Source organism: Lipophrys pholis (genome assembly GCF_963383615.2).
Source record: "Lipophrys pholis genome assembly, chromosome: 9".
NCBI classification, from domain to species: domain Eukaryota; kingdom Metazoa; phylum Chordata; class Actinopteri; order Blenniiformes; family Blenniidae; genus Lipophrys; species Lipophrys pholis.
The window spans coordinates 205952-230606 of record NC_137639.1 but is presented as its reverse complement, the minus strand read 5'-3'; the positions used below and the strand labels follow the sequence as shown (position 1 = coordinate 230606).

The 24655-nt window shown below is 46.1% G+C and overlaps 2 protein-coding genes across 6 annotated transcripts in view; one reads left to right on the top strand and one right to left on the bottom strand.

Annotated features, from left to right (window-relative positions):
* Positions 1-1131: 1131 nt before the first annotated feature.
* On the top strand, positions 1132-19610 carry rwdd1 (RWD domain containing 1). 3 transcript variants are annotated; one of them, XM_080471936.1, is made up of 8 exons: positions 1132-1495; positions 3537-3666; positions 12685-12750; positions 12830-12960; positions 13436-13579; positions 15309-15441; positions 19099-19161; positions 19366-19610. In XM_080471936.1, exons 2-8 carry the CDS (start codon positions 3594-3596, stop codon positions 19476-19478), a joined length of 723 nt encoding a protein of 240 aa, XP_080328062.1. In that variant the 5' UTR covers positions 1132-1495; positions 3537-3593; the 3' UTR covers positions 19479-19610. The 3 variants fall into 3 exon arrangements, with proteins under 3 accessions (XP_080328062.1, XP_080328061.1, XP_080328060.1); XM_080471935.1 differs by having other exon boundaries at positions 1259-1495; positions 19099-19253; positions 19347-19602; XM_080471934.1 differs by having other exon boundaries at positions 1259-1495; positions 19099-19253; positions 19335-19602.
* A 7-nt stretch (positions 19611-19617) lies between these two features.
* Positions 19618-24655, bottom strand: part of LOC308114774 (amine sulfotransferase-like) — a 29146-nt gene continuing 24108 nt past the window's right edge. For 2 of the 3 annotated variants that reach the window (XM_080471932.1, XM_080471933.1), the window contains 2 exons: positions 23597-23772; positions 19618-20586 (listed from right to left, as the gene is read on the bottom strand). In XM_080471932.1, coding sequence (XP_080328058.1) covers positions 23648-23772 — 125 coding nt within the window. In that variant the 3' untranslated portion in view covers positions 19618-20586; positions 23597-23647. The remainder of the gene's footprint in view (positions 20587-23596; positions 23773-24655) is intronic. The other variant, XM_080471931.1, reaches the window with a different exon arrangement.

Sequence of the window (24655 nt, the reverse complement as noted above, 5' to 3'; positions counted from 1 at the left end):
TCAGGAGAGATGTCTCTGGAGGTCTACTAATAGAATCAGGAGAGATGTCTCTGGAGGTCTACTAATAGAATCAGGAGAGATGTCTCTGGAGATCTACTGATAGAATCAGGAGAGATGTCTCTGGAGATCAGGCAAAAGAAACTTGCAGTGACTCATTGGGTGAAGCTGGAAGGCATCAGGGAAAGAATCCAGCAGCACTAGTGCCCCTGAGCTGCAGGGAATATGCCGGGTACAAGAGAAGACGGTTTAGATGGACAGGAAATGAAAGGGTGAAAGGTGTGAGATTGATACCTTCGAATTCACACTACCCAGTCCCATCAGGAGGATTTCCCCTCGAATAATACCTGGAGCAGAAGTGGATATGAATGTTTGTAATATGAAGAATGAATGGAGTGTCAGTTAAGTGGGTGAGAGAACGAGCGAATACCTAAGAACAGTTTACGACGATTATCTCAAAATATTCACAGACATACCAGCGTTTGGACTGTATACAGTACGTCAGTACAGTATATATACAGATCACTTGTCGATCTTCACAACAGAAATGGTTGCAGCAATCATCAGTCTCCAGTGGGTGGAGGAGGTCAGACCAGTTAGGGTGGTGGTATACACACTCTCTCTTGCCTACAGTCATCACACAGTATGAGAGAAGACTTGCTCACTGGAATGCAGCACAATGTGCACAGACTTCAGTGCGGTGGCGCTGAGGTACAGTTCTGCTGGCTGCCAGCTCACACTGGGCTGAAGGGCAATGAGGAGGCAGGTAACCAAGCAGAAAGGCTCTGGATGAGAATAGAATGGTCACAATACAATGTGGAAAAGGAGATGAGAAGGAAAATGGCTCTGAAAATATGGCAGGAAAGATGGGAAAAGGATGAGAAAGGGATAAAATACTACAACATACAAAAATCAGTAAGAACAAAAATCTTTAAAGGAAGAAACAGAAGAGAAGAAATTTCATGATGAGACTGAGAGGGGGGGGGCATACTGGTCTGAATGACATAATGAATGTGATGAGCAAAAATAATACTGATAAGTGTGAGAGATGTGGCGTGAAAGAGAAGGTGGAACATATAATAATAATAATTCACTGTGCAAAATGTGCATCAGAAAGGGGGGGGGGGTGACGTCAGGAAGACATTGTTTAACTTTCTGAGACAGACGCATTTAATAGGCAGAATATATAGGTGGACATTTGACGCTACACACTGATGTACAGTGGGTGGCGGTATGCACCTTACGCTGTTTGCAACCTGCCAATAAATGAAAGAAGAAGAAGAAGACCGTCAGCAGACCTTACAAGCAGATGTCAGATAAGTGACGGTGGATCTTAAAAGAAACGGATTAAATCAAGTAGTCTGTCTTTTATTGTGTTAAGACAACTTTAATCGATAACTTTAGTTCGTGTAATACAACATTTATTTGTAGTTTCATCTACTTTGGGAATCAGTCCGAGACAGATGTGATCGATCAACTGCTCCACACGAGGGTCAAAGTAAGATGATACTTTTTCATCTTTATTCAATTTATTCTTCGAGATCAGGAGGTTATAAACTGCTAATGTGTACTAGTCAGTAGTTCATTAGGACCCTGTTTAGTTATCCTCCTTTAGCTTCAGTTATCCTCCTTTAGCGTCACAGTTATCCTCCTTTAGCGTCACAGTTATCCTCCTTTAGCTTCACAGTTATCCTCCTTTAGCTTTAGTTATCCTCCTTTAGCTTCAGTTATCCTCCTTTAGCTTCACAGTTATCCTCCTTTAGATTCACAGTTATCCTCCATTAGCTTCAGTTATCCTCCTTTAGCTTCACAGTTATCCTCCTTTAGCTTCACAGTTATCCTCCTTTAGCTTTAGTTATCCTCCTTTAGCTTCAGTTATCCTCCTTTAGCTTCACAGTTATCCTCCTTTAGATTCACAGTTATCCTCCATTAGCTTCAGTTATCCTCCTTTAGCTTCACAGTTATCCTCCTTTAGCTTCACAGTTATCCTCCATTAGCTTCAGTTATCCTCCTTTAGCTTCACAGTTATCCTCCTTTAGCTTCACAGTTATCCTCCTTTAGCTTCACAGTTATCCTCCTTTAGCTTCACAGTTATCCTCCTTTAGCTTCAGTTATCCTCCTTTAGATTCACAGTTATCCTCCATTAGCTTCAGTTATCCTCCTTTAGCTTCACAGTTATCCTCCATTAGCTTCAGTTATCCTCCTTTAGCTTCACAGTTATCCTCCTTTAGCTTCACAGTTATCCTCCTTTAGCTTCAGTTATCCTCCTTGAGCTTCACAGTTATCCTCCTTTAGATTCACAGTTATCCTCCTTGAGCTTCACAGTTATCCTCCTTTAGCTTCAGTTATCCTCCTTTAGATTCACAGTTATCCTCCTTTAGATTCACAGTTATCCTCCTTTAGCGTCACAGTTATCCTCCTTTAGCGTCACAGTTATCCTCCTTTAGATTCACAGTTATCCTCCATTAGCTTCAGTTATCCTCCTTTAGCTTCACAGTTATCCTCCTTTAGCTTCAGTTATCCTCTTTTAGCTTCACAGTTATCCTCCTTTAGCTTTAGTTATCCTCCTTTAGCTTCAGTTATCCTCCTTTAGCTTCAGTTATCCTCCTTGAGCTTCACAGTTATCCTCCTTTAGTGTCACAGTTATCCTCTTTTAGCTTCAGTTATCCTCCTTTAGCTTCAGTTATCCTCTTTTAGCTTCAGTTATCCTCCTATAGCTTTAGTTATCCTCTTTTAGCTTCGGTTATCCTCCTATAGCTTCAGTTATCCTCTTTTAGCTTCAGTTATCCTCCTTTAGCTTCAGTTATCCTCCTTTAGCTTCACAGTTCTCCTCCTTTAGCTTCACAGTTATCCTCCTTTAGCGTCACAGTTATCCTCCTTTAGCTTCACAGTTATCCTCCTTTAGCGTCACAGTTATCCTCCTTTAGCGTCACAGTTATCCTCCTTTAGCGTCACAGTTATCCTCCTTTAGCTTCACAGTTATCCTCCTTTAGCGTCACAGTTATCCTCCTTTAGCTTCACAGTTATCCTCCTTTAGCGTCACAGTTATCCTCCTTTAGCGTCACAGTTATCCTCCTTTAGCGTCACAGTTATCCTCCTTTAGCTTCACAGTTATCCTCCTTTAGCTTCACAGTTATCCTCCTTTAGCTTCACAGTTATCCTCCTTTAGCGTCACAGTTATCCTCCTTTAGCGTCACAGTTATCCTCCTTTAGCGTCACAGTTATCCTCCTTTAGCGTCACAGTTATCCTCCTTTAGCTTCAGTTATCCTCCTTTAGCGTCACAGTTATCCTCCTTTAGCTTCACAGTTATCCTCCTTTAGCGTCACAGTTATCCTCCTTTTGCTTCACAGTTATCCTCCTTTAGCGTCACAGTTATCCTCATTTAGCGTCACAGTTATCCTCCTTTAGCGTCACAGTTATCCTCCTTTAGCTTCACAGTTATCCTCCTTTAGCGTCACAGTTATCCTCCTTTAGCTTCACAGTTGTCCTCCTTTAGCTTCACAGTTGTCCTCCTTTAACGTCACAGTTGTCCTCTTAGTTTCACAGTTGTTCTCCGAGTTCACTGGGTGATGATCATCAGAGAAGCGGCTGAAACATGACGGACTTCGGAGAAGAGCAGAGGAATGAGCTGGAAGCTCTGGAGTCCATTTACCCCGATTCCTTCACAGGTCAGAACCTTTAGAACCTTCAAGACCCTTCCACATTTTCCATGTCTGCAGAGCCTGCATTGGTCGTGACCTAAATATCGTCGTCCATGTGCCTGAGGGTCTGCGTCGGCCCTCTGTGGTCAACTGCTCAGCCCAGGTTTTGTGACGGCGCCGACTGAATGCTCTGACGGCGCATGCGCCAGAGCTGACTGGGCTTGTGTGAGGAGATCCTCCGTCCGTCTCATCGTTTGGAAAATCACAGGCTAATTTGCAGACGAGCAATGCAGAAAGTATGGCGGGGCCTTCAGAACCTGTAGAACCACCTGGGCTCCTCCACAGCTCAGAACCTTTAGAACTTTCAGAACCTTTAGCTTCCAGGTAGCAGATACTTTCCAAATTAGAGCTGCCAGCAGTCGTGAACGGGTCCTCACACACGCACGCACTTGGGTGTAATGAGGTTTGGTGCATGTCAGTGTGATGAAAATGTGGCCAAGAGATACAAAATCGAGGGGTCGAAAATGTCAAATGTCTTATTCTCGGTCGGCAAAGCCCCCCCCCCAGCAACACCTATAGTCCCAGTGTCAATGTAAATGACCCTGTGTCACATCCCTCAGCGGGACACTAGGTGGCACTGCAGCTCACATGTCCTTTGATCAAAAGTTACAACTTTCACCGTGAGTCACCTTCAACATGTTTTACACTCACAACACCACATCTAAGGTTAATACAGTCAAGTTGTAAATATCACAAAAAGTTATATAAAAAAACAACAAGATCTTTCCTGTTGCCAGCAGGTGGTGCTATATCTGTGTATAGATATTGGCAGATAGATTTGATTGGGGAGGTCTTTGATCAAGCAGGAAAATTTTAGGCCCATTTCATCATGTGGAGAAGAGGTACGCGTCACTTCCTGTTTCATGGCGACCCATCAGATTTTTGCAGACCGCCATGGCCACGCCCTTTGGCTTTTGCAGAATAACTTTGAGTCCTTGTTCATTGGGATGGACCCTGTATATACTGACCAAATTTACGGTCTCTTGGATTTACCCCGTAGCAGCTCAATTCCACAGTTACATCAAATAGTGGACTTCCTGTTGGGTTAGACTCTAACCCAACAGGAAGTGACTGACACCCAGACTCTAGAGTCTGGGTGTCAGTCACTTCCTGTTGGGTTAGAGTCTATCATGAAATCATATAAAACCCAAATTAACTTTTTGTAGTCCATTTTCAGAAACCTGTAGTTCTTTCCCCACCATGACAGACGTCACTAACTTGAGCCGCCGTCGCATTATTATGAAATGACGAAGTGAAAGTCTGACTGCCACACCACCGTGATCACCTTTACTAACACCTTTCCTTAACTCCTTTAGGAAGCCTCCCAACATCTTTCACTAACTCCTTTAGGAAGCCTCCTAACATCTTTCACGAACTCCTTTAGGAAGCCTCCTAACACCTTTCCTTACTCCTTTAGGAAGCCTCCTAACATCTTTCACTAACTCCTTTAGGAAGCCTCCTAACACCTTTCCTTACTCCTTTAGGAAGTCTCCTAACACCTTTCCTAACTCCTTTAGGAAGCCTTCTAACACCTTTCCTAACTCCTTTAGGAAGCCTCCTAAAACCTTTCCTAATTCCTTTAGGAAGCCTCCTAACACCTTACACTAACTCCTTTAGGGAGCCTCCTAACACCTTTCAGTAACTCCTTTAGGAAGCCTCCTAACGCGACGTCATTAGGCAAATTCCATAAATAAGGCAATAGGAGGGACTTTTGGGAGGTTCCCTGGGTGTCAGTGACTTGTGGGGTTGCGGCGCTCACTGGAACAGCCTGAACACAGGCAGTAGCAGCAGCAGTAGCAGCAGTAGCAGCAGTTCCATTTCAGTGCAGTTTTAGGCAGCGAGCTTCCAGACGTCAAAAAGACGGCCGGAAAAATAGCGCTGGGTTCAAAGCCTCTAAAATATGTGTTCAGTCAAACCTCGGACGAGGGAACCCGATAACAGTATACACATCATCCTGCACCAAGAGGTTTCAACAGTTAACACACTAATGAAGGACGGCCTCCAGCAGGTGGCACTGCTGTGAAATTTACTTCAGTCCAACATGAGGCCCGTTGGACCAGGACCGGCCTCTGAAGGCTCCAGCCCACCAAACCACCAAGCAACGTGGTTGTCGAGGATTTATAGGACTTTATTGACATTTCACTGTATTTTCACCACAATGTTTCATTAAAATGGACTTTATGTTGAGATTATAGTCATTTGCAGTACCAACAGTTTCATCACGTACACTGTGTACTACCACAACAAAGAGGCACTTTCAAGAATAAATTTAAAGGTTATTATTAGGGACGTCCCGATCACACTTTTTGCCCCCGATACCGATCCGATTTTTCAGAATTGAGTATCGGCCGATACCGATACTTTCCCGATCCGATACTTCCATTGCTATTGCTAAGATACTCAATAGTGTATTTTTGGAGCGACTAAGACGTCTGAAGCTAAAAGCACTATTGGCAGAAGCTTTGTTTACCTAGAAATTATTGTAAAACTCACTTATTGAATCAAAATTCTTCTCTTTCTCTTTAGTTGTTGTTGTAAACTGAGGGTACATCCACGCGATGAAAAAACTATCTTTGTCCACCCTGGCCTTCTCCCAAACCTCCGTCACACCTCACTATGAACACGGCTCAACACGAGGCTTCAGGACATGTAGTACACATGCCAGGCCTTTAGGGGTGCTGTGACTCACCAAACACAACAAAACGCAGAAGACAGACCACATAGAAATTTTGAAGTAGACTTCTGCACATAAACACACAAACCACTGTATATAACTCTAGTTTTATAGGTCTATGGTACCGCTCCGCCTGCTTCTAGCATCTGCAGCTCCACCAGAGCTTCTATAGTCCCTGATTGTTGTGGTTATTAGGGGACGTTGTGGACCATGTTCTTTTTTTTTTTTTTTAGATCTGCGGGGTGATCGGCTGGATTTGCCGATCCCCGATCACTAACAAATCACTAATATCGGCCCCGATCCGATATCTTCGGATCGGGACATCCCTAGTTATTTCATCAAATATTACCATTCCAGCCACTCAAGATGAAACTGCACTGTATGTGGCTCCTGATAGAAAATTCTTTCTTTTCTTTTTTTTAACACATTTTATTGTTTTTATGCACATAGAAAATACAAACAAAAACCCCACCCCACCCCACCAGACAACAAGTTATCTATTTAAACAAACAGAAAAAAACAAAAACAAATGCAAAATATAGTCCAATTAGGGGGTTAGAGTATAAAGAGCAACCAGTCATCAAAGGGCCGTTAAACTCTGTGTCCCAGTTTGAGAGTTGCAGGGGATCAGATCTGCAGGTACATCCTTTAGGGAAGGTTCCAAACTGGTTCAAATAATTCATCTTTACCCTTTGCTGCAGCTGGTAGCCTTTCATGAGGGAGGACAAAATTCTATTTACTAGTTATTTTGTATAACACTTTGTATATATTTTATTCATGTATATATATTGTATACATCTATATACTGGTTCAGTGATGTGTTTTTAAATAATTATATTTCTTCCATAAGATATTGGGTGTTTGGTTCCTTCAATATCAGCTGGTCCCCCAATTTATCACATATCACAATGCAGTATTTAGTAGTACACCAATGTAGTATTTAGTAGTCCACAATGTAGTATTTAGTAGTACACACTTCATTAGAATAAATAATTTAAGGTGTATTTTTTCCAATAGACCCCTCCCCGCCGAGCCTGCCCCTGCTGCTGAAATAATGCTTGAGGTACCACTGCACAATCCAGTCTTTAGTCTCAGACGGCAGGAAACCTCGAGAAGCTTCAAGCAGCCTTAAATGGCTCCTCGCTGCTTCCTAGTCTCTAACCGAGATTGTCAGTTTGCCAATTTAGCATTTGTATTTCATCTAGTGAAGCATGTGAAATTTGGGGTCAGTCGGCTCTGGAGGCAATACTTTCTGTTTCCAGCAGGTGGCGAATTGCCAGATCGTTGTAATCGTCTTGTGGCTGAGATCAGATGTGGACTCTCATGCAACTTATAAAGTTTCAGCCAGAGCGGAGCATGTACGCCTCACGTGGCACTGTGGCCAACGGTTGTTTTCGTCATATGGCTGTGATCAGATATGAACTGTAATGTAAGGTGTAAAGTTTGAGACCAAGCCGACCATGTTGACCATAGACGCCTCATCGACTGCTGCTGCCATCTTGGACCAGTGGGAGGGAGGGAGGGAGGGAGGGAGGGAGGGAGAGGGAGAGGGAGAGGGAGAGGGAGAGAGGGAGAGAGGGAGAGAGGGAGAGAGAGAGAGAGAGAGAGAGAGAGAGAGAGCATTGCATTTGACAATTATTGTATAATTGTACTACTACAGTATTATTGTTATTGCTATTCTTATAATTATTATATTCTCATATTATTTTATAGTTACTGGTATTCTCATTGTACTATTATTCCATCCATCCATCTTCTTCCTCTTATCTGTTCCCGGGTGGTGGGGTTGTCAGTCTGAGCACCGTCACCCAGATCACATGGCACCATTAAGAACCTTCCTTCAGGTGGAGAGCCCACAGGAAGGTGGTGCCCGGCGTGGGACTTGAACCCTCTACCTTGAGACTGGATGGTGTTGAAAGCACTGGAGAAATCCTAGAACATGATCCTCACAGAGCTCCCAGCCCTCTCCATGAGGGAGAGGACAGCGTCCTCCACCCCGATGCCTGGCTGGTAGGCCAACTGGAGCTGGTCCATCGATGAGCTCACCAGGGGGCGCAGATGGAGAAGGACCAACCTCTCCAAGGTCTTCATCAGGTGTGATGTCAGCGCCACCGGCCTGAAGTGGTTGAAGTCCTTGGTGCGGGAGATCTTCGGCACCGGTACCACACAGGTCGTCTTCCAGAGCTGTGGTACTCTCCCCAGTTGAAGGCTCAGGTTGAGCATGTGCGCCATGACCCCACAGAGGTGGTCTGCACAGGTTCTGAGGCAATAGGAGGGACTTTTGGGAGGTTCCTTGGGTGTCAGTGACTTGTGGGGTTGCGGCGCTCACTGGAACAGCCTGAACACAGGCAGTAGTAGCAGCAGTAGCAGCAGCAGTAGCAGCAGTAGCAGCAGTAGCAGCAGTAGCAGCAGTAGTAGCAGTAGCTGATGCCTTCCTGACCGGTTGCCTTCCTGACCTTTAGCCTCCTCAGTTCTCTGTTTACCTGGGCTGTTGTGAAGGACAGGCTGGAGCAGGGGGGCTGTGGGGGGGTAGTTGTGGGAGTGAGGGTGTGGCTGACACTGAGGGGAGCAGAGAGCGGTGTGCAGTGTTCTCCACTGCTGTTGGTTAATCTCTTCCCATTCGTCCACCGTTGTGACAATACTTGCCTCCCTCTCCCACCTTTCCTTTAGACACACTGTCAGAGCCCTTAAGTCCTCAATACCCTTATATCATTTTGAAATCACCTTTTTCCCCAATTTTGATTCATATGCTAAAGTAAACATCTTAATAAGTTTGAATTCATTCCTTTATTGTTTGTTCTAGATAGTGTCTCAGTTGCAAATACCTGTAATGATCTAATTTTGTTCTACTGTATTGGTCTTTAACTTCTTGGAAACATTTAATCTCCTTTTTGCTTAAAAGCTCCCAGAATGTTATAGTTCCCCTTTCCCACATTTTAAAACGTTTATCTGTTCTGTTTGGTATTAACTCTGAGTCATATGCAATCCACCTTAATAGTCTTTGTATGTTCAGATCATTATTTCTGATGATCTCAAACCAGATATTCAGTGACGTGTCTAACCATGGGTTGGTCCCTTCTATAATAATTTGTCTGTTTATTGTCCTCTATCATAGCCTGTATCTGGAGTCCATCTGTTGTGCTTGCCTCAATGTCCTTCCACCTTGCTGAGTAGGAGGGATTGTATAGATTTAATAGTATTTTTATCTGTGCTGCTTGATAGTAGCTCTTCAGGCATGGGAGGCCCCGCCCCCTTTGTTTTTGGGCAGCTGTAGTGTCCTGTACCTGGTTCTGGGTCTGGGTCTCCGCCCCTGCCAGATATATCTGGACAGAATCTTATCCGTTACCTCCACTGGCAGAGTCTGGAACAAGTCCAGAACCCTGGGCAGCGCCTTCATTTTAATCACCTCCACTCTCTGTGTGATTCTGGTATAAGGTATCAGATTCCATCTATTAATATCAGCTTTCATTCTAGAGAGCAATGGATCATAATTAATGGATTTTAATTGTCTAAATCTTGAGGTAAATTGACCCCCAAATATTTCATTGATTTTGATCCCCAATTGATTTTGTATTTCTCCCTAATGGCTTGGTCTGTTCTATAATTGAAGGTGATAAACTGAGTTTTTCCTGTTTATTTTGTAGCCTGATAAATGACTATAATCTGTGAAGGTTGTCCTCAGTGCAGGGAAGGATGTGATAAATACACTTAATATATCGTCTACTAATAATGCTATTTTTTGTAACCCTCCCCCTATGTCTATACCCGTTATGTTTTCATTTTGTTTAATCCAATTACTAAGGGGTTCCAGCAAAATGTCAAAGAGCCGAGGACTTGCTGAGCAGACCTGACGACAGCCACGTTCTAAAGTGATCTACTGACAAAGACTCCCGCTGATCCTGATCCCAGCTTTAGCTTTATAGTATCGGGCCTGTGTGCTCTTAGTAAATACTTTATGGAGATTAAACCGCTCCAGCACTCTATACAGGAAATCCCACCCCACAGAGTCAAATGCTTTTTCTGCATCTACTGTATTCCTCCCACCACTGTCTCTAGCTGAGCTTGATGACGTGTTGCATTATGTGTTGGGAGTGAACCCATTTCACAGGAATCGCAAAACAGTCAATGGATTTCACATAAATAACAGCCCAGTAAAACAAAGTGTATACTGCACTTTAACACACTTAACAAAGTGTATACTGCACTTTAACACACTAAAAGTGTATACTGCACTTTAACACACACTAAACAAAGTGTATACAGCACATTAACACACAATAAACAAAGTGTATACTGCACATTAATGCACACTAAACAAAGTGTATACAGCACATAACACACACTAAAAGTGTATACAGCACATTAACACACAATAAACAAAGTGTATACTGCACATTAACACACACTTAAAGTGTATACTGCACATTAACACACTTAAAGTGTATACTGCACATTAACACACACTAAACAAAGTGTATACAGCACATTAACACACACTAAACAAAGTGTATACAGCATATTAACACAATAAACAAAGTGTATACTGCACATTAACACACTTAAAGTGTATACAGCACATTAACACACACTAAACAAAGTGTATACTGCACATTAACACACTTAAAGTGTATACTGCACATTAACACACACTAAACAAAGTATACAGCACATTAACACACAAACAAAGTGTATACTGCACATTAACAAACTTAAAGTGTATACTGCACATTAACACACACTAAACAAAGTGTATACAGCACATTAACACACAATAAACAAAGTGTATACTGCACATTAACACACACTAAAAGTGTATACAGCACATTAACACACACTAAACAAAGTGTATACAGCACATTAACACACACTAAACAAAGTGTATGCTGCAAATTAACACACTAAACAAAGTGTATGCTGCAAATTAATGCACACTGACTACCACTAGTCACATTTCCTTGTGTTGTGTTTAAGTCTTTAAGGGAAGACTGATACAAAATTGAACTTATAATTCTCCTTGGAGATTGAGGAGTACCTCTTTCCATCGTCGATGTTCATTCACCCCTGCCTCCACCACCACCTGTCCAAGATGGCGGCGCTGTTGACGTGTCCCTCCCCAGTCGATGAGGGGTCTACGTATATAATGTCCATGATGTTGACAGTATTTACAGTATATTTCCTGTTTGATGGCGAATATAAAAGTTGGTGGTGTGGGAACATCCATGCCCTGAAGTGGAGCTACAACTGAGATCCTTGTGTTGAGGACCGGACTGTGATGCAACGTGTGAAATTTGAGGCACAACGGAGCTGTTTCAGGTTATTTACACTCCACTTCCTGTTTCCAGCAGGTGGCGCCATGGCTGATGGTCGTAATTGTTGTATGGCTCTGATGAGGGCTCGACTCTGATGCAGCGTGTCAAGTCTGAGGTCAAACTGACCATGCTCAAGCTGTTTACATTGCACTTCCTGTTCTGTGGTGAGCGTGTCTAAGGCCACACCCTCTTGTGGCGTGACGACAGAGTCATGTGGTTCTGATGAGTCATGTTCAGGCTGTTTATACTGCACTTCGACTTTCATGGCGAACATCAGAATGTGTGGCATGGTTGTGGCCACGCCCTCATACGTTAGCAGATTAAACAAAGCTTTGCTCATCGATCTCTTTTCTATTCCCAGAAACAAAAATGAGGTAAATTGGAATTACCCCTGGGGACGAGGTCACTCTACAAAATATGTAAATTTGGGCCAAAATTGGCCAAATTTCGCCCTATCTTTAAAAATGACATACTTCCTGTTGGGATTTTGGATCTGCCCACCTGGACTCTTGTGTGTCTTGGGGTGTCACATTGTGTTCTGAAGTCCATAGCTCTTGGTGAAATGTGATGACGGGGCTTAATCTTCTAAATTCTGTATGCAGGTGGCGCTGTTGAGCCATGTTGCGCCACACGTGTAATACCCCATGAATATGAAATGGAAAAGTTTCTTAAATTTTCGTGCACATTTAGGCCCTCAAAAACACGTTCGTTTGCGACAACAAATTTGGTTTGTGACACTGAATTACATTCCTCTGAGGAATTCCAATAGGGTCCTCTGCACCTTGGTGCTCGGACCCTAAATGGTCCCGCCCAGCTCTGCTTGGCCTCGGACCCTAACGATCAAATCAATCACTGTGCAGAGTTTTCTAATTGTGTGTGTGTGTGTGTGTGTGTGTGTGTGTGTGTGTGTGTGTGTGTGTGTGTGTGTGTGTGTGTGTGTGTGTGTGTGTGTGTGTGTGTGTGTGTGTGTGTGTGTGTGTGTGTGTGTGTGTGTGTTTGCAGTGCTCTCCGAGGATCCGTCCTGCTTCACCATCACTGTTACATCTGACGCCGGCCAGGATGGAGAGAGTATGATGATGATTATGATGATGATGATAATGATGGGGGAAGCTTGCTGGCTAACTGCAGCTGTGTGTTGTGTGTGCAGCCGTGGAAACGACGCTAAAGTTCACATATGTGGAGAAGTATCCCGACGAGGCCCCACTGTGGGAGATCCAGTCCCAAGAGAACCTGGAGGACAGCAACACACAGGAAATACTTACACTACTGCAGCAGCAGGTGGGCTAATGCTCAGAAAGCAGCCCGCTCGCCATGTTATCTACCTGAGGGCTCGCCATGAGGCTAACCTGAGGGCTCGCCATGAGGCTAACCTGAGGGCTCGACTTGAGGCTAACCTGAGGGCTCGCCATGGGGCTAACCTGAGGGCTCACCATGGGGCTAACCTGAGGGCTCGCCGTGGGTCTACCTGAGGGTTCGCCATGGGGTTAACCTGAGGGCTACCGTGAGGGCTTGCCATGGGGCTAACCTGAGGGCTAACCTGTCTGGTATTTGTTTGTGTCTAACTCTTCCTCTGTCTCTCTCTCCTCCCCCCCTCTTTGCCCCTCTATTTCTGCCCCTGTCTCTCTCCCTCTCCTTCTCTCTTGCTCTCTCTGTCTCTCTCTTCCCATCGCTCTCTCCCTCTTCGTCCCCCCTCCCCTTTCCCTCGTTTCTCTCCTTCTCCCTCTCTCTCCCTCTTTCTCTACCCCTCCATTAGGCTGAGGAGAACCTGGGGATGGTGATGATCTTCACTCTGGTCACAGCTGTTCAGGAGAAGCTTAATCACATTGTGGACTTGATGAAGAACAGGAAGGAGGAAGAGAAAGAACGGAGAGAGAGAGAGGCTGAGGAGGCTGAGAAGGTGAGCGAGAGGACTATACCCCTGTTGACATAATCACTTACAATTCCAATATCAATCTCCAACACCTTCCAGCAACAAACTACATGTTGTTTAGCGAGCGGGTGTTTGAAGCTTTTAACTTTTAGCCTTGCGGCTTGCCCTCCTTTCTTTCTCTTTCTTTCCTGGCGCCGTCTGCGCCGCTTCAGCGCTGAGAGAATGCAGTGTGTTCTTCTGGCGGTATGGAGTCTCAGTAATGTTTGGGTTTGTAGCCGGTGTTGTCAGTGTGTGCCTATAGCTCAGCTGTGCTCTCAGAATGATTCCAGAACTGGTCTTTTATCTGTATCTTGTCAGTAAAAGGTAGTACACCCAATCCTTTAAATACACTGGAGTACTGCTCCGCTATGGCGCCCACACTGTTATGTGCATTCATGTTGATACTATACACTGTCTTAACCTGGACCAAGCTGTCACATGCTTCATGTCTCTCTGGAACAGTAACCGGTTATCTTTTAACTAACTCTAACCCTTTCACCTTGAGTGTGTACATGAGCGGTCCAGTATACCGAGGTCCGCCTCCACCACAGTCTGTACACCATCCCTTTGACCCTGCTTCCCTTTGGAAAAACATTGTTTTGTAAAATGATTCTCTCCTCATACTTTACCATAGGCAGGACATTGTTCCTTCGCTCTCGCTCCCTCCTGCACCTCATCCTGCCCCACTGGCTCCTCCTCAGAACACGGAGCTCCTCCACATCTAAAGCACCTCATGTTCTCAGTGGTGGCAAATGAGACAATCAAATCCTCCGTGTTCACCTGGAAACTCAGGTTTAATTCCTGGTTGTTGTTTTTCATCACAATCATCAGCTTCTCCTGTGAGAGACAAGATGTCAGTGATCAGGCTCCTTAAGACAATATGTCAGTGATCAATAAGTCTGAGATCAATTTGATTGTGATCAATATGTCAGTGATCAGGCTCCGTGCAGCCTGGAGAGCAGGTGGTGTGCTCAGCGTCATCGCCACTACATCTCATCACCTCTACCTCTCCTCACCTCTACTATTAGGTCCCCCTTGTAAACAAGATGTTGCATCTCAAGGGGCTTTCCTTACAATAAATTCTTCTGCACAAATTCTTCTACATCTCTTCACCTCATCACCTCCACCTCTCATCACTTCTACATCTCATCACCTCCACATCTCATCACGAGTGTCTCGTATCACCTCTACCAGTTTTCAGTCACCTCCACCAGTGTCTTTCATCACCTCCACATCTCATCACCAGTCTCATTTCACCTCCACCAGTGTCTCATCACCCCCATCATTGTCTCTCATCACAGCCACCTCTCATCACCTCCACCATAGTGTCTCAAATCACCTCCACCATTGTCTCTCATCACCTGCACCAGTGTCTCTCATCACCTCCACCAGTGTGTCCCATCCCCTCCACCAGTGTCTCATCACCTCTACCATGGTCTCTCATCACATTCACCTCTCATCACCTTCACCAGTGTATCATCACCTCTACCTGTGTCATCAATACCGGTGTTTATTCACCTCCACCTCTCATCACCTCCACCAGTGTCTCACCACCTCCACCTCTCGTCACCTCTACATCTCACTCTGACCACACACACTGTCGCACCATGAACGGCTGACAAAAATCACAAAATTTACAAAATCCAGAGAGAGAGAGACAGAGACTATGAACTCTGTTCTTTAAACTTGTTCCTCTGTCTCTTTCTCTGCGTTGCAGGTTCTATTCCAGGGCACGGTGGTGACCATCGAGAACTTCCTGTCCTGGAAAGCAGGATTTGATGTGGACATGGCTGAACTGCGGAGGAAGAAACAGAAGGAGGAGGAGCAGGGAGGAAAGACCAGACTGACAGGTCAGAGAGAGAGAGACCGCCGGTCGGTATGTCGGTAGGTACGTCCACCAGTCGGAACGTCTGGTGGTACGTCGGTTGATTAGTACATCTGTTGGTCAGTACATCTGTCTGTCAGTCAGCATGTCTATCCATTGGTACGTCCATCTGTTTGTACGTCGCTACCTACGCCGGTCGCTACCTACGCCGGTCGCTACCTACCCCGGTCCTTCCGTTGGTATTGTCACAGCCCGTTTCTGAAACTCAGACAAATGAAGGGAGTCTGACGAGGTTTCCAAGTTTTAATATATATATTTAAAAAAATTAGACAACTGAGAAAAAAAGTGGAAATCAGTAGTGTGTATGTATCAATGTGTGGTTGTCAGCAAACAAAACAGAACAAAACAGCAGCAGCAGCAGCCATGCCCTGCTCCGACCAGGCCGTTACTATGGGTGGAGGTGGTGGACCATCAGCCCACACATGGCTCCCAGCAAGGTCGTTACCAAGAATGACATCCACCCCCTAAATGGGAAGTGCAGGTCACCTCCCCATGGCAACCTCCTCCTGAACCAACCCACAGTTCAGCATCAGTCTGTGCAGCGGAACCAACAACACTGTCAGCCTCTTCCCCCGCATCAGAACAAAGTCTCCAGTATTAGTTTCTTCTGAAAAAAGACAAGACAGAGCTCGCAATGGACGAATCAAAAGCCCCAGTACCTCTCAAAATTGTAACCGGCACAGTGACATCACTCCCCACCAGTGACAACCAGTCGTCTGAAACAAAGGCTGAGAAATCTGCCTCATCCAAACTGCCCCTCCTTCCAGGTTCCTTCTGCTGAGAAGAGGAAATGGCAGGACCCACACGTTCCACAGAGGCAGCAAAAGCAGCAGATTTAGCTTGGGCACCACTATTCCCAAGTGTAGGACCGTCCCCTTTCCAATGCCCCCTGCCTTTGAAATAGTGGCATGTTTTGGTTGAGTCAACTTGACCCGTGCAACCCTTTCGGGCCTACTGTTACCCAGGCGAGGACTGCCTACTTCCTCCTCCTCACCCTGACCTGCCATCCGGAATTTACTACCTCCCCGGTAACCAAAGTCATTCAGAGAGTGGTACTCACGGCCAGCCCTGTGTGTAAGCACATACTCAGTCATACGCAGTCTTCACTTTATGCTCACTCTTGGACACAGCAATGTGACCGGGAACAGAGTTCTTAAACTGCTCTCACACAATCAAATCACAAAGGGAAGCACTCAAAAACAAGGTGACTCATCTGCAGCTAAGGATGTGCTCCCGAGACAACTGCTCCAGCCACGTTCACAACACACCCACCCGCCAACAAACTCCGAAGGGAGCCCACTCTGAAGCCTAACAGGGACAGAACTACAGTGACTTACTCTGAACGGCATCTCTGGCGACAAAGCTCTACCCCGTAACAAACAGTTACAACGGCTGCTGAACTGACCAAAACAAAAAAGACTTACCATGCTCGTTAACTACCCCCCAACAAAACACTACGCATCTCATTCATAAAATGAGGCACAATGCTTGCTACAGCTGAAAGCTGGTCTCCAACGTCACCAAGTCGTATTTCCCGGACGACGATGTCTCCCGGACGAGCCCCCATTTGTCACAGCCCGGCTCTGAGACAGCAACAAATGAAGGGAGTCTGACGAGGTTTGAAAGTTTCAATATATATATATTTACAAAAATTAGACAACTGAGATCAACTTGGACTACTGTCAGCAGTGTGTGCATGTATAGATGTGTGGTTGTCTCACCAACACTCACCAACACCCACCAACACTCACCAACACCCGCCAACACTCACCAACACCCACCAACACTCACCAACACCCACCACTCACCAACACCCACCACCCACCAATGTACGTACGACCCACCAACACTCACCAACACCCACCAGCCACCAACACTCACCAGCCAACACGTACATTGGCCGGTGGTATATAAATTGGTTGTTTGGTCCGTATGGTCGTACATACATTGGTCGGTTGGTCAATCGGGTGGTACATACGTTGGTTGGCTGGTCTGTAGAGTCGTACGTACATTGGTCGGTTGGTCCATTGGGTGGTACATACAGTGGTTGGTTGGCCTGTAGGATGATATATAAATTGGTTGGTTTGTCCGTCGGGTTGTACATACATTGGTCGGGTGGTACGTACAGTGGTCGGTTGGGTGGTAGGGTGGTACATACATTGGTTGAGTGGTCCATCGGATGATACGTATGTACATTGGTTGAGTGGTCCATCAGGTGGTACATACATTGGTTGTTTGGTCCGTAGGGTGGTACGTACATTGGTCGGGTGGTATGTAAATTGGTTGTTTGGTCCGCAGGATGGTACGTACATTGGTCGGGTGGTATATAAATTGGTTGGTTGGTCCATAGGGTTGTACGTACCTTGGTCTGTTGGTCCGTCGGGTGGCATGTACATTAGTTGGTTGGTCCATCGGGTGGTACGTACAGTAGTTGGTTGGTCCATCGGGTGGTACGCCGGTTGTACGTACATTGGTGGGTTTGTCCGTCAATTGGTCCATCGGGTGGTACATAGGTTTGTCCATAGGGTCGTACATGTATTGGTGGGTTGGTCAATCGAGTGGTACAGACATTGGTCGGTTGGTATGTACATTGGTTGGTTGGTTGGTCAGTCAGTCGGTTGGTACGTACATTGGTCGGTTGGACCGTCGGGTGGTAAGTACATTGGTCGTTTGGACCGTCGGGTGGTAAATACAATGGTCGGTTGGTCCGTCGGGTGGTACGTACAGTGGTCGGTTGGGCGGTAGGGTGGTACGTACATTGGTTGAGTGGTCCATAGGATGATACGTACGTACATTGGTTGTTTGGTCCATCAGGTGGTATATACATTGGTTGGTTGGTCAGTAGGGTGGTACGTATATTGGTCGGGGGGTATGTAAATTGGTTTTTTGGTCCATAGGGTCATGCAGAAATTGGTCAGTTGGTCAATTGGGTGGTACAGACATTGGTCGGTTGGTCAGTAGGGTGGTACGTACATTGGTCGGGTGGTATATAAATTGGTTGGTTGGTCCGTAGGGTCGTACGTACCTTGGTCTGTTGGTTCGTCGGTTGGTATGTACATTAATTGGTTGGTCTATCAGATGGTACGCCGGTTGCACATACATTGGTGGGTTTGTCCGTTGATTGGTCCGGAGAGTGGTACGTACATTAGTCGGTTGGTCCATCGGGTGGTACATACATTGGTTGGTTGGTCCATAGGGTCGGCTGTACATTGGTTGGTTTGTCCGTAGAATCGTACGTACATTGGTGGGTTGGTCAATCGGGTGGTACATACATTGGTCAGTTGGTCCATAGGGTCGTATGTACATTGGTCAGGTGGTATGTAAATTGGTTGGTTGGTCCATAGGGATGGACGTACATTGGTCCGTTGGTCCACTGGTCCATTGGTCCACCTACATTGGTCGGTTGGTCCGTAGGGTGCTACGTCGGGTGGCATGTACGTCGGTCGTTTGGTTCGTCAGATAGGTCTGTCGGTAGGGACATATGGTCCATATGTTGGTATGTACGTCTATACGTCCTTTGGTAGGTATGTACATTGGTCCGTACGTCAGTCCATCCTTTGGTATGTGTATGTCAGTATGTCCTTTGGTATGTACGTATTCCAGAAATCTTTTTTGTCAACAGGTAAACAGCTGTTTGAACGAGACCACAACCTGGACACTTCAGACATCCAATTCCTAGAAGAAGGTAAAACCAGAACCTCTCATGGCTTCCGTCTGGCTGCAGCTTCTCTAAACTCTGCAGTGAAACTTGATCTGTCCAGAGGTCAAAAATCAGAGGTCAGGGTCTAGAGGTCAAATGTCATTCAGGATCAGGTTTAGAGTTCAGGATCAGGTTCAGAATTCATTGATTAGGTTCAGGACCTGGTTCAGGTCTCTCTCTGTGTTGCAGCTGGAAACAACGTGGAGGTCGACGAGTCCCTCTTCCAGGACTTGGAGGACCTGGACTTGGATGAGGAGGACCTGGACTTGGATCCTCTGGAACTGGGCAGTGACGAGGACTAAAGCCACATCCAGAACCAGATGTTCGGTTCCTCTTTGGGACCAGCAGAACTAGATCCACAACCAGATGTGTGGTTCCAGCAGACACTCTCCATCCATCACTTCAAAAATAAATGCTCGAACTTCTAAACTTTCGTTTTTTGATCGACTTTTATTCTTCAAACAAAATCATTAACCTGTAATCTGATTACACGTTGAGTCCACGACAGGGAGAAACCACGAAAACAAAGACTGGGAGAGAACATAGACTGTAGGAGAGAACAAAGACGGCAGAACATAGACTGTAAGAGAGAACAAAGCGGGTAGAACATAGACTGTCACCTCGTACCCATGTCTCCTCCTCCTGTCACCTTGTGTCCAGGTGTCTCCTCCTGCTGTCATCTTGTGTCTGTGTCTCCTCCTCCTGTCACCTTGTGTTCAGGTGTCTTCTACTCCTGTCACCTTGTGTCCAGGTGTCTTCTACTCCTGTCACCTTGTGTCCAGGTGTCTCCTCCTCCTGTCACCTTGTGTCCAGGTGTCTTCTACTCCTGTCACCTTGTGTCTGTGTCTCCTCCTCCTGTCACCTTGTGTTCAGGTGTCTTCTACTCCTGTCACCTTGTGTCCAGGTGTCTCCTCCTCCTGTCACCTTGTGTCCAGGTGTCTTCTACTCCTGTCACCTTGTGTCTGTGTGTCCTCCCCATCACCTTGTCTCCAGGAGTTTACCCCTCTGCTATCAACAAGATGACAGTCCTGTCATCTTGTTGATAGCAGAGGGGTAGCTCCAGAGGGGTTGACTGCAGAGGGGTAGCTCCAGAGGAGTTGACTGCAGAGGGGCTGACTGCAGAGGGGTTGACTGCAGAGGGGTAGCTGCAGAGGGGCTGACTGCAGAAGGGTTGACGGCAGAGGGGTAGCTGCAGAGGGGCTGACTGCATGGGGTTGACTGCAGAAGGGTTGACGGTAGAGGGGTAGCAGCAGAGGGGTGGCTCCAGAGAGGTTGACTGCAGAGGGGCTGACTGAATGTAGTTGGAGGAGTCCTCACGCAGGGTGGATGATGATTTTGAAGTCACTGGGACCAAAGTGGACTCTGAAGATCTGCAGTCAAACGGATGTGGAAAGTCTGTTCTGGCCTTTACTGTGCAGAATGTGAAACACTGGTTAGTTCTGTCTGTCATGTTGGTGCAGATCTCAACTAGTGGTCTCATTGTAACACACACACACACACACACACACACACACACACACACACACACACACACACACACACACACACACACACACACACACACACACACACACACACACCCACCCACCCACCCACCCACCCACCCCCCCCCCCCCCTTCTTGGTCCACAGAGGGCGCCAATAGTCAATAGAAGTGATCTTTTTGTGTGGCGATGGTCACTAACATGCAAAAACTAAAAGACACCCATGATAATCTCTGATTCTCTGGGATTATAATCAGAATATACTCATGCTATATTCCTTTTATACTCATGCTATATCCATGTTATAGTCATGTTACACTCGTGCTATACTCATGTTATGCTCATGCTACAAATGTGAACACGTGAGTAATCTCGTGTTTTAACATCGCAACAGGACAAAAGCACAAAAATCAAGAAAAAGACTGCTGTCAACAGAATGCTGATAAAAGCTGCACAAGTAAATAAATGTCATAAATGAGTGTTTATTGATCACAAAACCTGTCACGATGGTAAAAGTTAATGTGTTTTGTAATTATGTGTGAACCCTCATTGATCGTCCTTCATGTTCTCATTTCTCTCAGAATCTGTTCTCGTTACTTTAAAAAAAGGAAGTGGACAGGAAGTGATCCACCACAGAAGAAGATCTGTGACAGACAGGAAGGGATCCACCACAGAAAGGTGACAGATAGGAAGTGATTCACCACAGAAGAACTGTGACAGATAGGAAGTGATCCACCACAGAAAGGTGACAGATAGGAAGTGATTCACCACAGAAGAACTGTGACAGATAGGAAGGGATCCACCACAGAAAGGTGACAGATAGGAAGTGATCCACCACAGAAGAAGAACTGTGACAGATAGGAAGTGATCCACCACAGAAGAAGAACTGTGACAGACAGGAAGGGATCCACCACAGAAAGGTGACAGATAGGAAGTGATCCACCACAGAAGAAGAACTGTGACAGATAGGAAGTGATCCACCACAGAAGAAGATCTGTGACAGACAGGAAGGGATCCACCACAGAAAGGTGACAGATAGGAAGTGATTCACCACAGAAGAACTGTGACAGATAGGAAGTGATCCACCACAGAAAGGTGACAGATAGGAAGTGATTCACCACAGAAGAACTGTGACAGATAGGAAGTGATCCACCACAGAAGAAGAACTGTGACAGATAGGAAGTAGTGTTGTCACGATACCAACATTTTGGTATCGATACCTATACCACCATGTATTTCTATACTTTTGATACTTTTCCAAATAAAAAGAGAACACAGTTGCGGCCTTGTGAATGTAGCAGCAGCTGTTGTGTTCCTTCTGTCTGTCTGTCTGTATCTCTCTCTGTTTTATTCCTCAGACTCTTGCTCTTTGCTGCTCCGTTAGTGATGCACTCTTATTTCTTTTTACGGAGTTTCTACGGCTCGTTTGAGTCAGTTACACATGCTCACTCTCACATGGATGCTAATGCCATGTCATTTATGCATTCGCATCAGGTATTCTTTTCAAAGTACAAAGCTTGGTTGGGAGAAGATTGTTTTGAAAATACGTCGTTTTGACTTTTATTTTGTAGTTGTGTCCAGGACTGTTGGTGCAAAAAATTCAATAAAAAAAAGAAACCGCACTTTCAATTGTCCAAAACCTCCCGTAAACCCCCCCCCCCCCACGATCACGTAAAGAGCTGTCAATACCCTCCGTCAACGATGGCTCTCCGACGGTCATTCGCCACGCTCCCACGTCTACAAAATCCTAAGTGTATGAAAGTCAGAGAGAGGAGCAGCCAGCCGACTTTTCCCCCAGCCTCACGACTCTCCTCAGTGCAAATTATTACACAGTGACCCTACACTGCGACGGTAAAAATAAATAAATAAAAAAAGATACCGGTGCCGGCCGGGCCCAGTATAGTATCGTTTTAAATGCATCAGTACCGCGATACCAATACAGTACCGGTATACCGAACAACCCTAATAGGAAGTGATCCACCACAGAATAACTGTGACAGACAGGAAGTGATCCACCACAGAACTGTAACAGGAAGTGATCCACCGCAGAAGAACTGTGACAGACAGGAGGTGATCTACCACAGAACTGTAACAAGAAGTGATCCACCACAGAAGAACTGTGACAGATAGGAAGTGATCCACCACAGAAGAAGAACTGTGACAGACAGGAAGTGATCCACCACAGAACTGTGACAGGAAGTGATCCGCCACAGAAGAACTGTGACAGGAAGTGATCCACCACAGAAGAAGACCTGTGACAGACAGGAAGTGATCCACCATAGAAGAAGAACTGTGACAGATAGGAAGTGATCCACCACAGAAGAACTGTGACAGACAGGAAGTGATCCACCACAGAACTGTGACAGGAAGTGATCCGCCACAGAAGAACTGTGACAGGAAGTGATCCAATACAGAAGAAGAACTGTGACAGACAGGAAGTGATCCACCATAGAAGAACTGTGACAGACAGGAAGTGATCCACCACAGAAGAACTGTGACAGATAGGGGGTGATCCACCACAAAAAGGTGACAGATGGGAAGTGATCCACCACAGAACTGTGACAGGAAGTGATCCACCACAGAAGAACAACTTCGACAGATAGGAAGTGATCCACCACAGAAGAACTGTGACAGATAGGGGGTGATCCACCACAAAAAGGTGACAGATAGGAAGTGATCCACCACAGAACTGTGACAGGAAGTGATCCACCACAGAAGAAGAACTGTGACAGAAAGGAAGTCATCAAACAGTGTGATCTGTGAGGACACAGCTCCAGTCCACAATTGGAGTTTTCAGTCTGCATAGTGAACCTGTTGCTGTGGAGTGTTGCTGTGCTCAGGCTGTACTTCGGGAGTATTAAGTATACTTTGGAAAACAGTAGTGAAGAATAACATGTAGAGCAGAGACCTGGACTCAGCCAACAAAAAAGGGATTACATGTAGAATGTTTCTGTTCTGTCCTGTTGTTTCCGTCTGTCCGTCGGCTGTTCACTCAGTGTCTCTGATGTCCCAGATGAACGACACGGGAAAGTCCTTCATCTCTCTTTGGAAGACCTCGTCAAACCACTCGTTCTGAGTTGCACTCAGGTGATTCTTCCAGTCGCCAATGGTTCCTGAAGTCCACATGAAAGAAGCATCAGGACCAGACACACATCACCTGTATCTCCAGACGGACATGTAGTTCAGGACAAGACACACAGTTCACATCTTCACATCTCTGGATGTGACCACGAACCCAGAGATTTGTTGGCTGTCATTTTTTTAGGGATCGAACATGAAACGCCAGGCCTCCGAAGCTGATACCCATGACCTAAATCCAACAGGAATCCACAATTTGCCCTTCAAAATAAGAATTTCCCCCAAAAAAGGCCCTTGCACAAATGCTATCTGCTCTTAGGGCGGATACTGTATCAGCTTCAAAACACTAGTAAATGACAGAAGAGACTCTCTTGCTCAATAATCTAGATCACCTTTTTGACTAGTCCAGCGGTTTAATTTTTATTAGGCGTCAAAGTTTCGAATTCCACCGCCTCCCTCTGTCTCCCTCCGTCTCCCTCTGCCTCCCTCCACTTCCCTCCGTCTCCCTCCGCCTCCCTCCATCTCCCTCCACTTCCCTCCGCCTCCCTCCACTTCCCTCCGTCTCCCTCCACTTCCCTCCGTCTCCCTCCGTCTCCCTCCACTTTCCTCCGTCTCCCGCCGCATCCCTCCGTCTCCCTCTGCCTCCCTCCACTTCCCTCCGTCTCCCACTGCCTCCCTCCGTCTCCCTCCACTTCCCTCCGTCTCCCTCCATCTCCCTCCACTTCCCTCCGTCTCCCTCTGCCTCCCGCCGCATCCCTCCGTCTCCCTCTGCTCCCTCCACTTCCCTCAGTCTCCCTCTGCCTCCCTCCACTTCCCTCCGTCTCCCTCCACTTCCCTCCGTCTCCCTCTGCCTCCCGCCGCATCCCTCCGTCTCCCTCTGCCTGCCTCCACTTCCCTCCGTCTCCCTCCGCCTCCCTC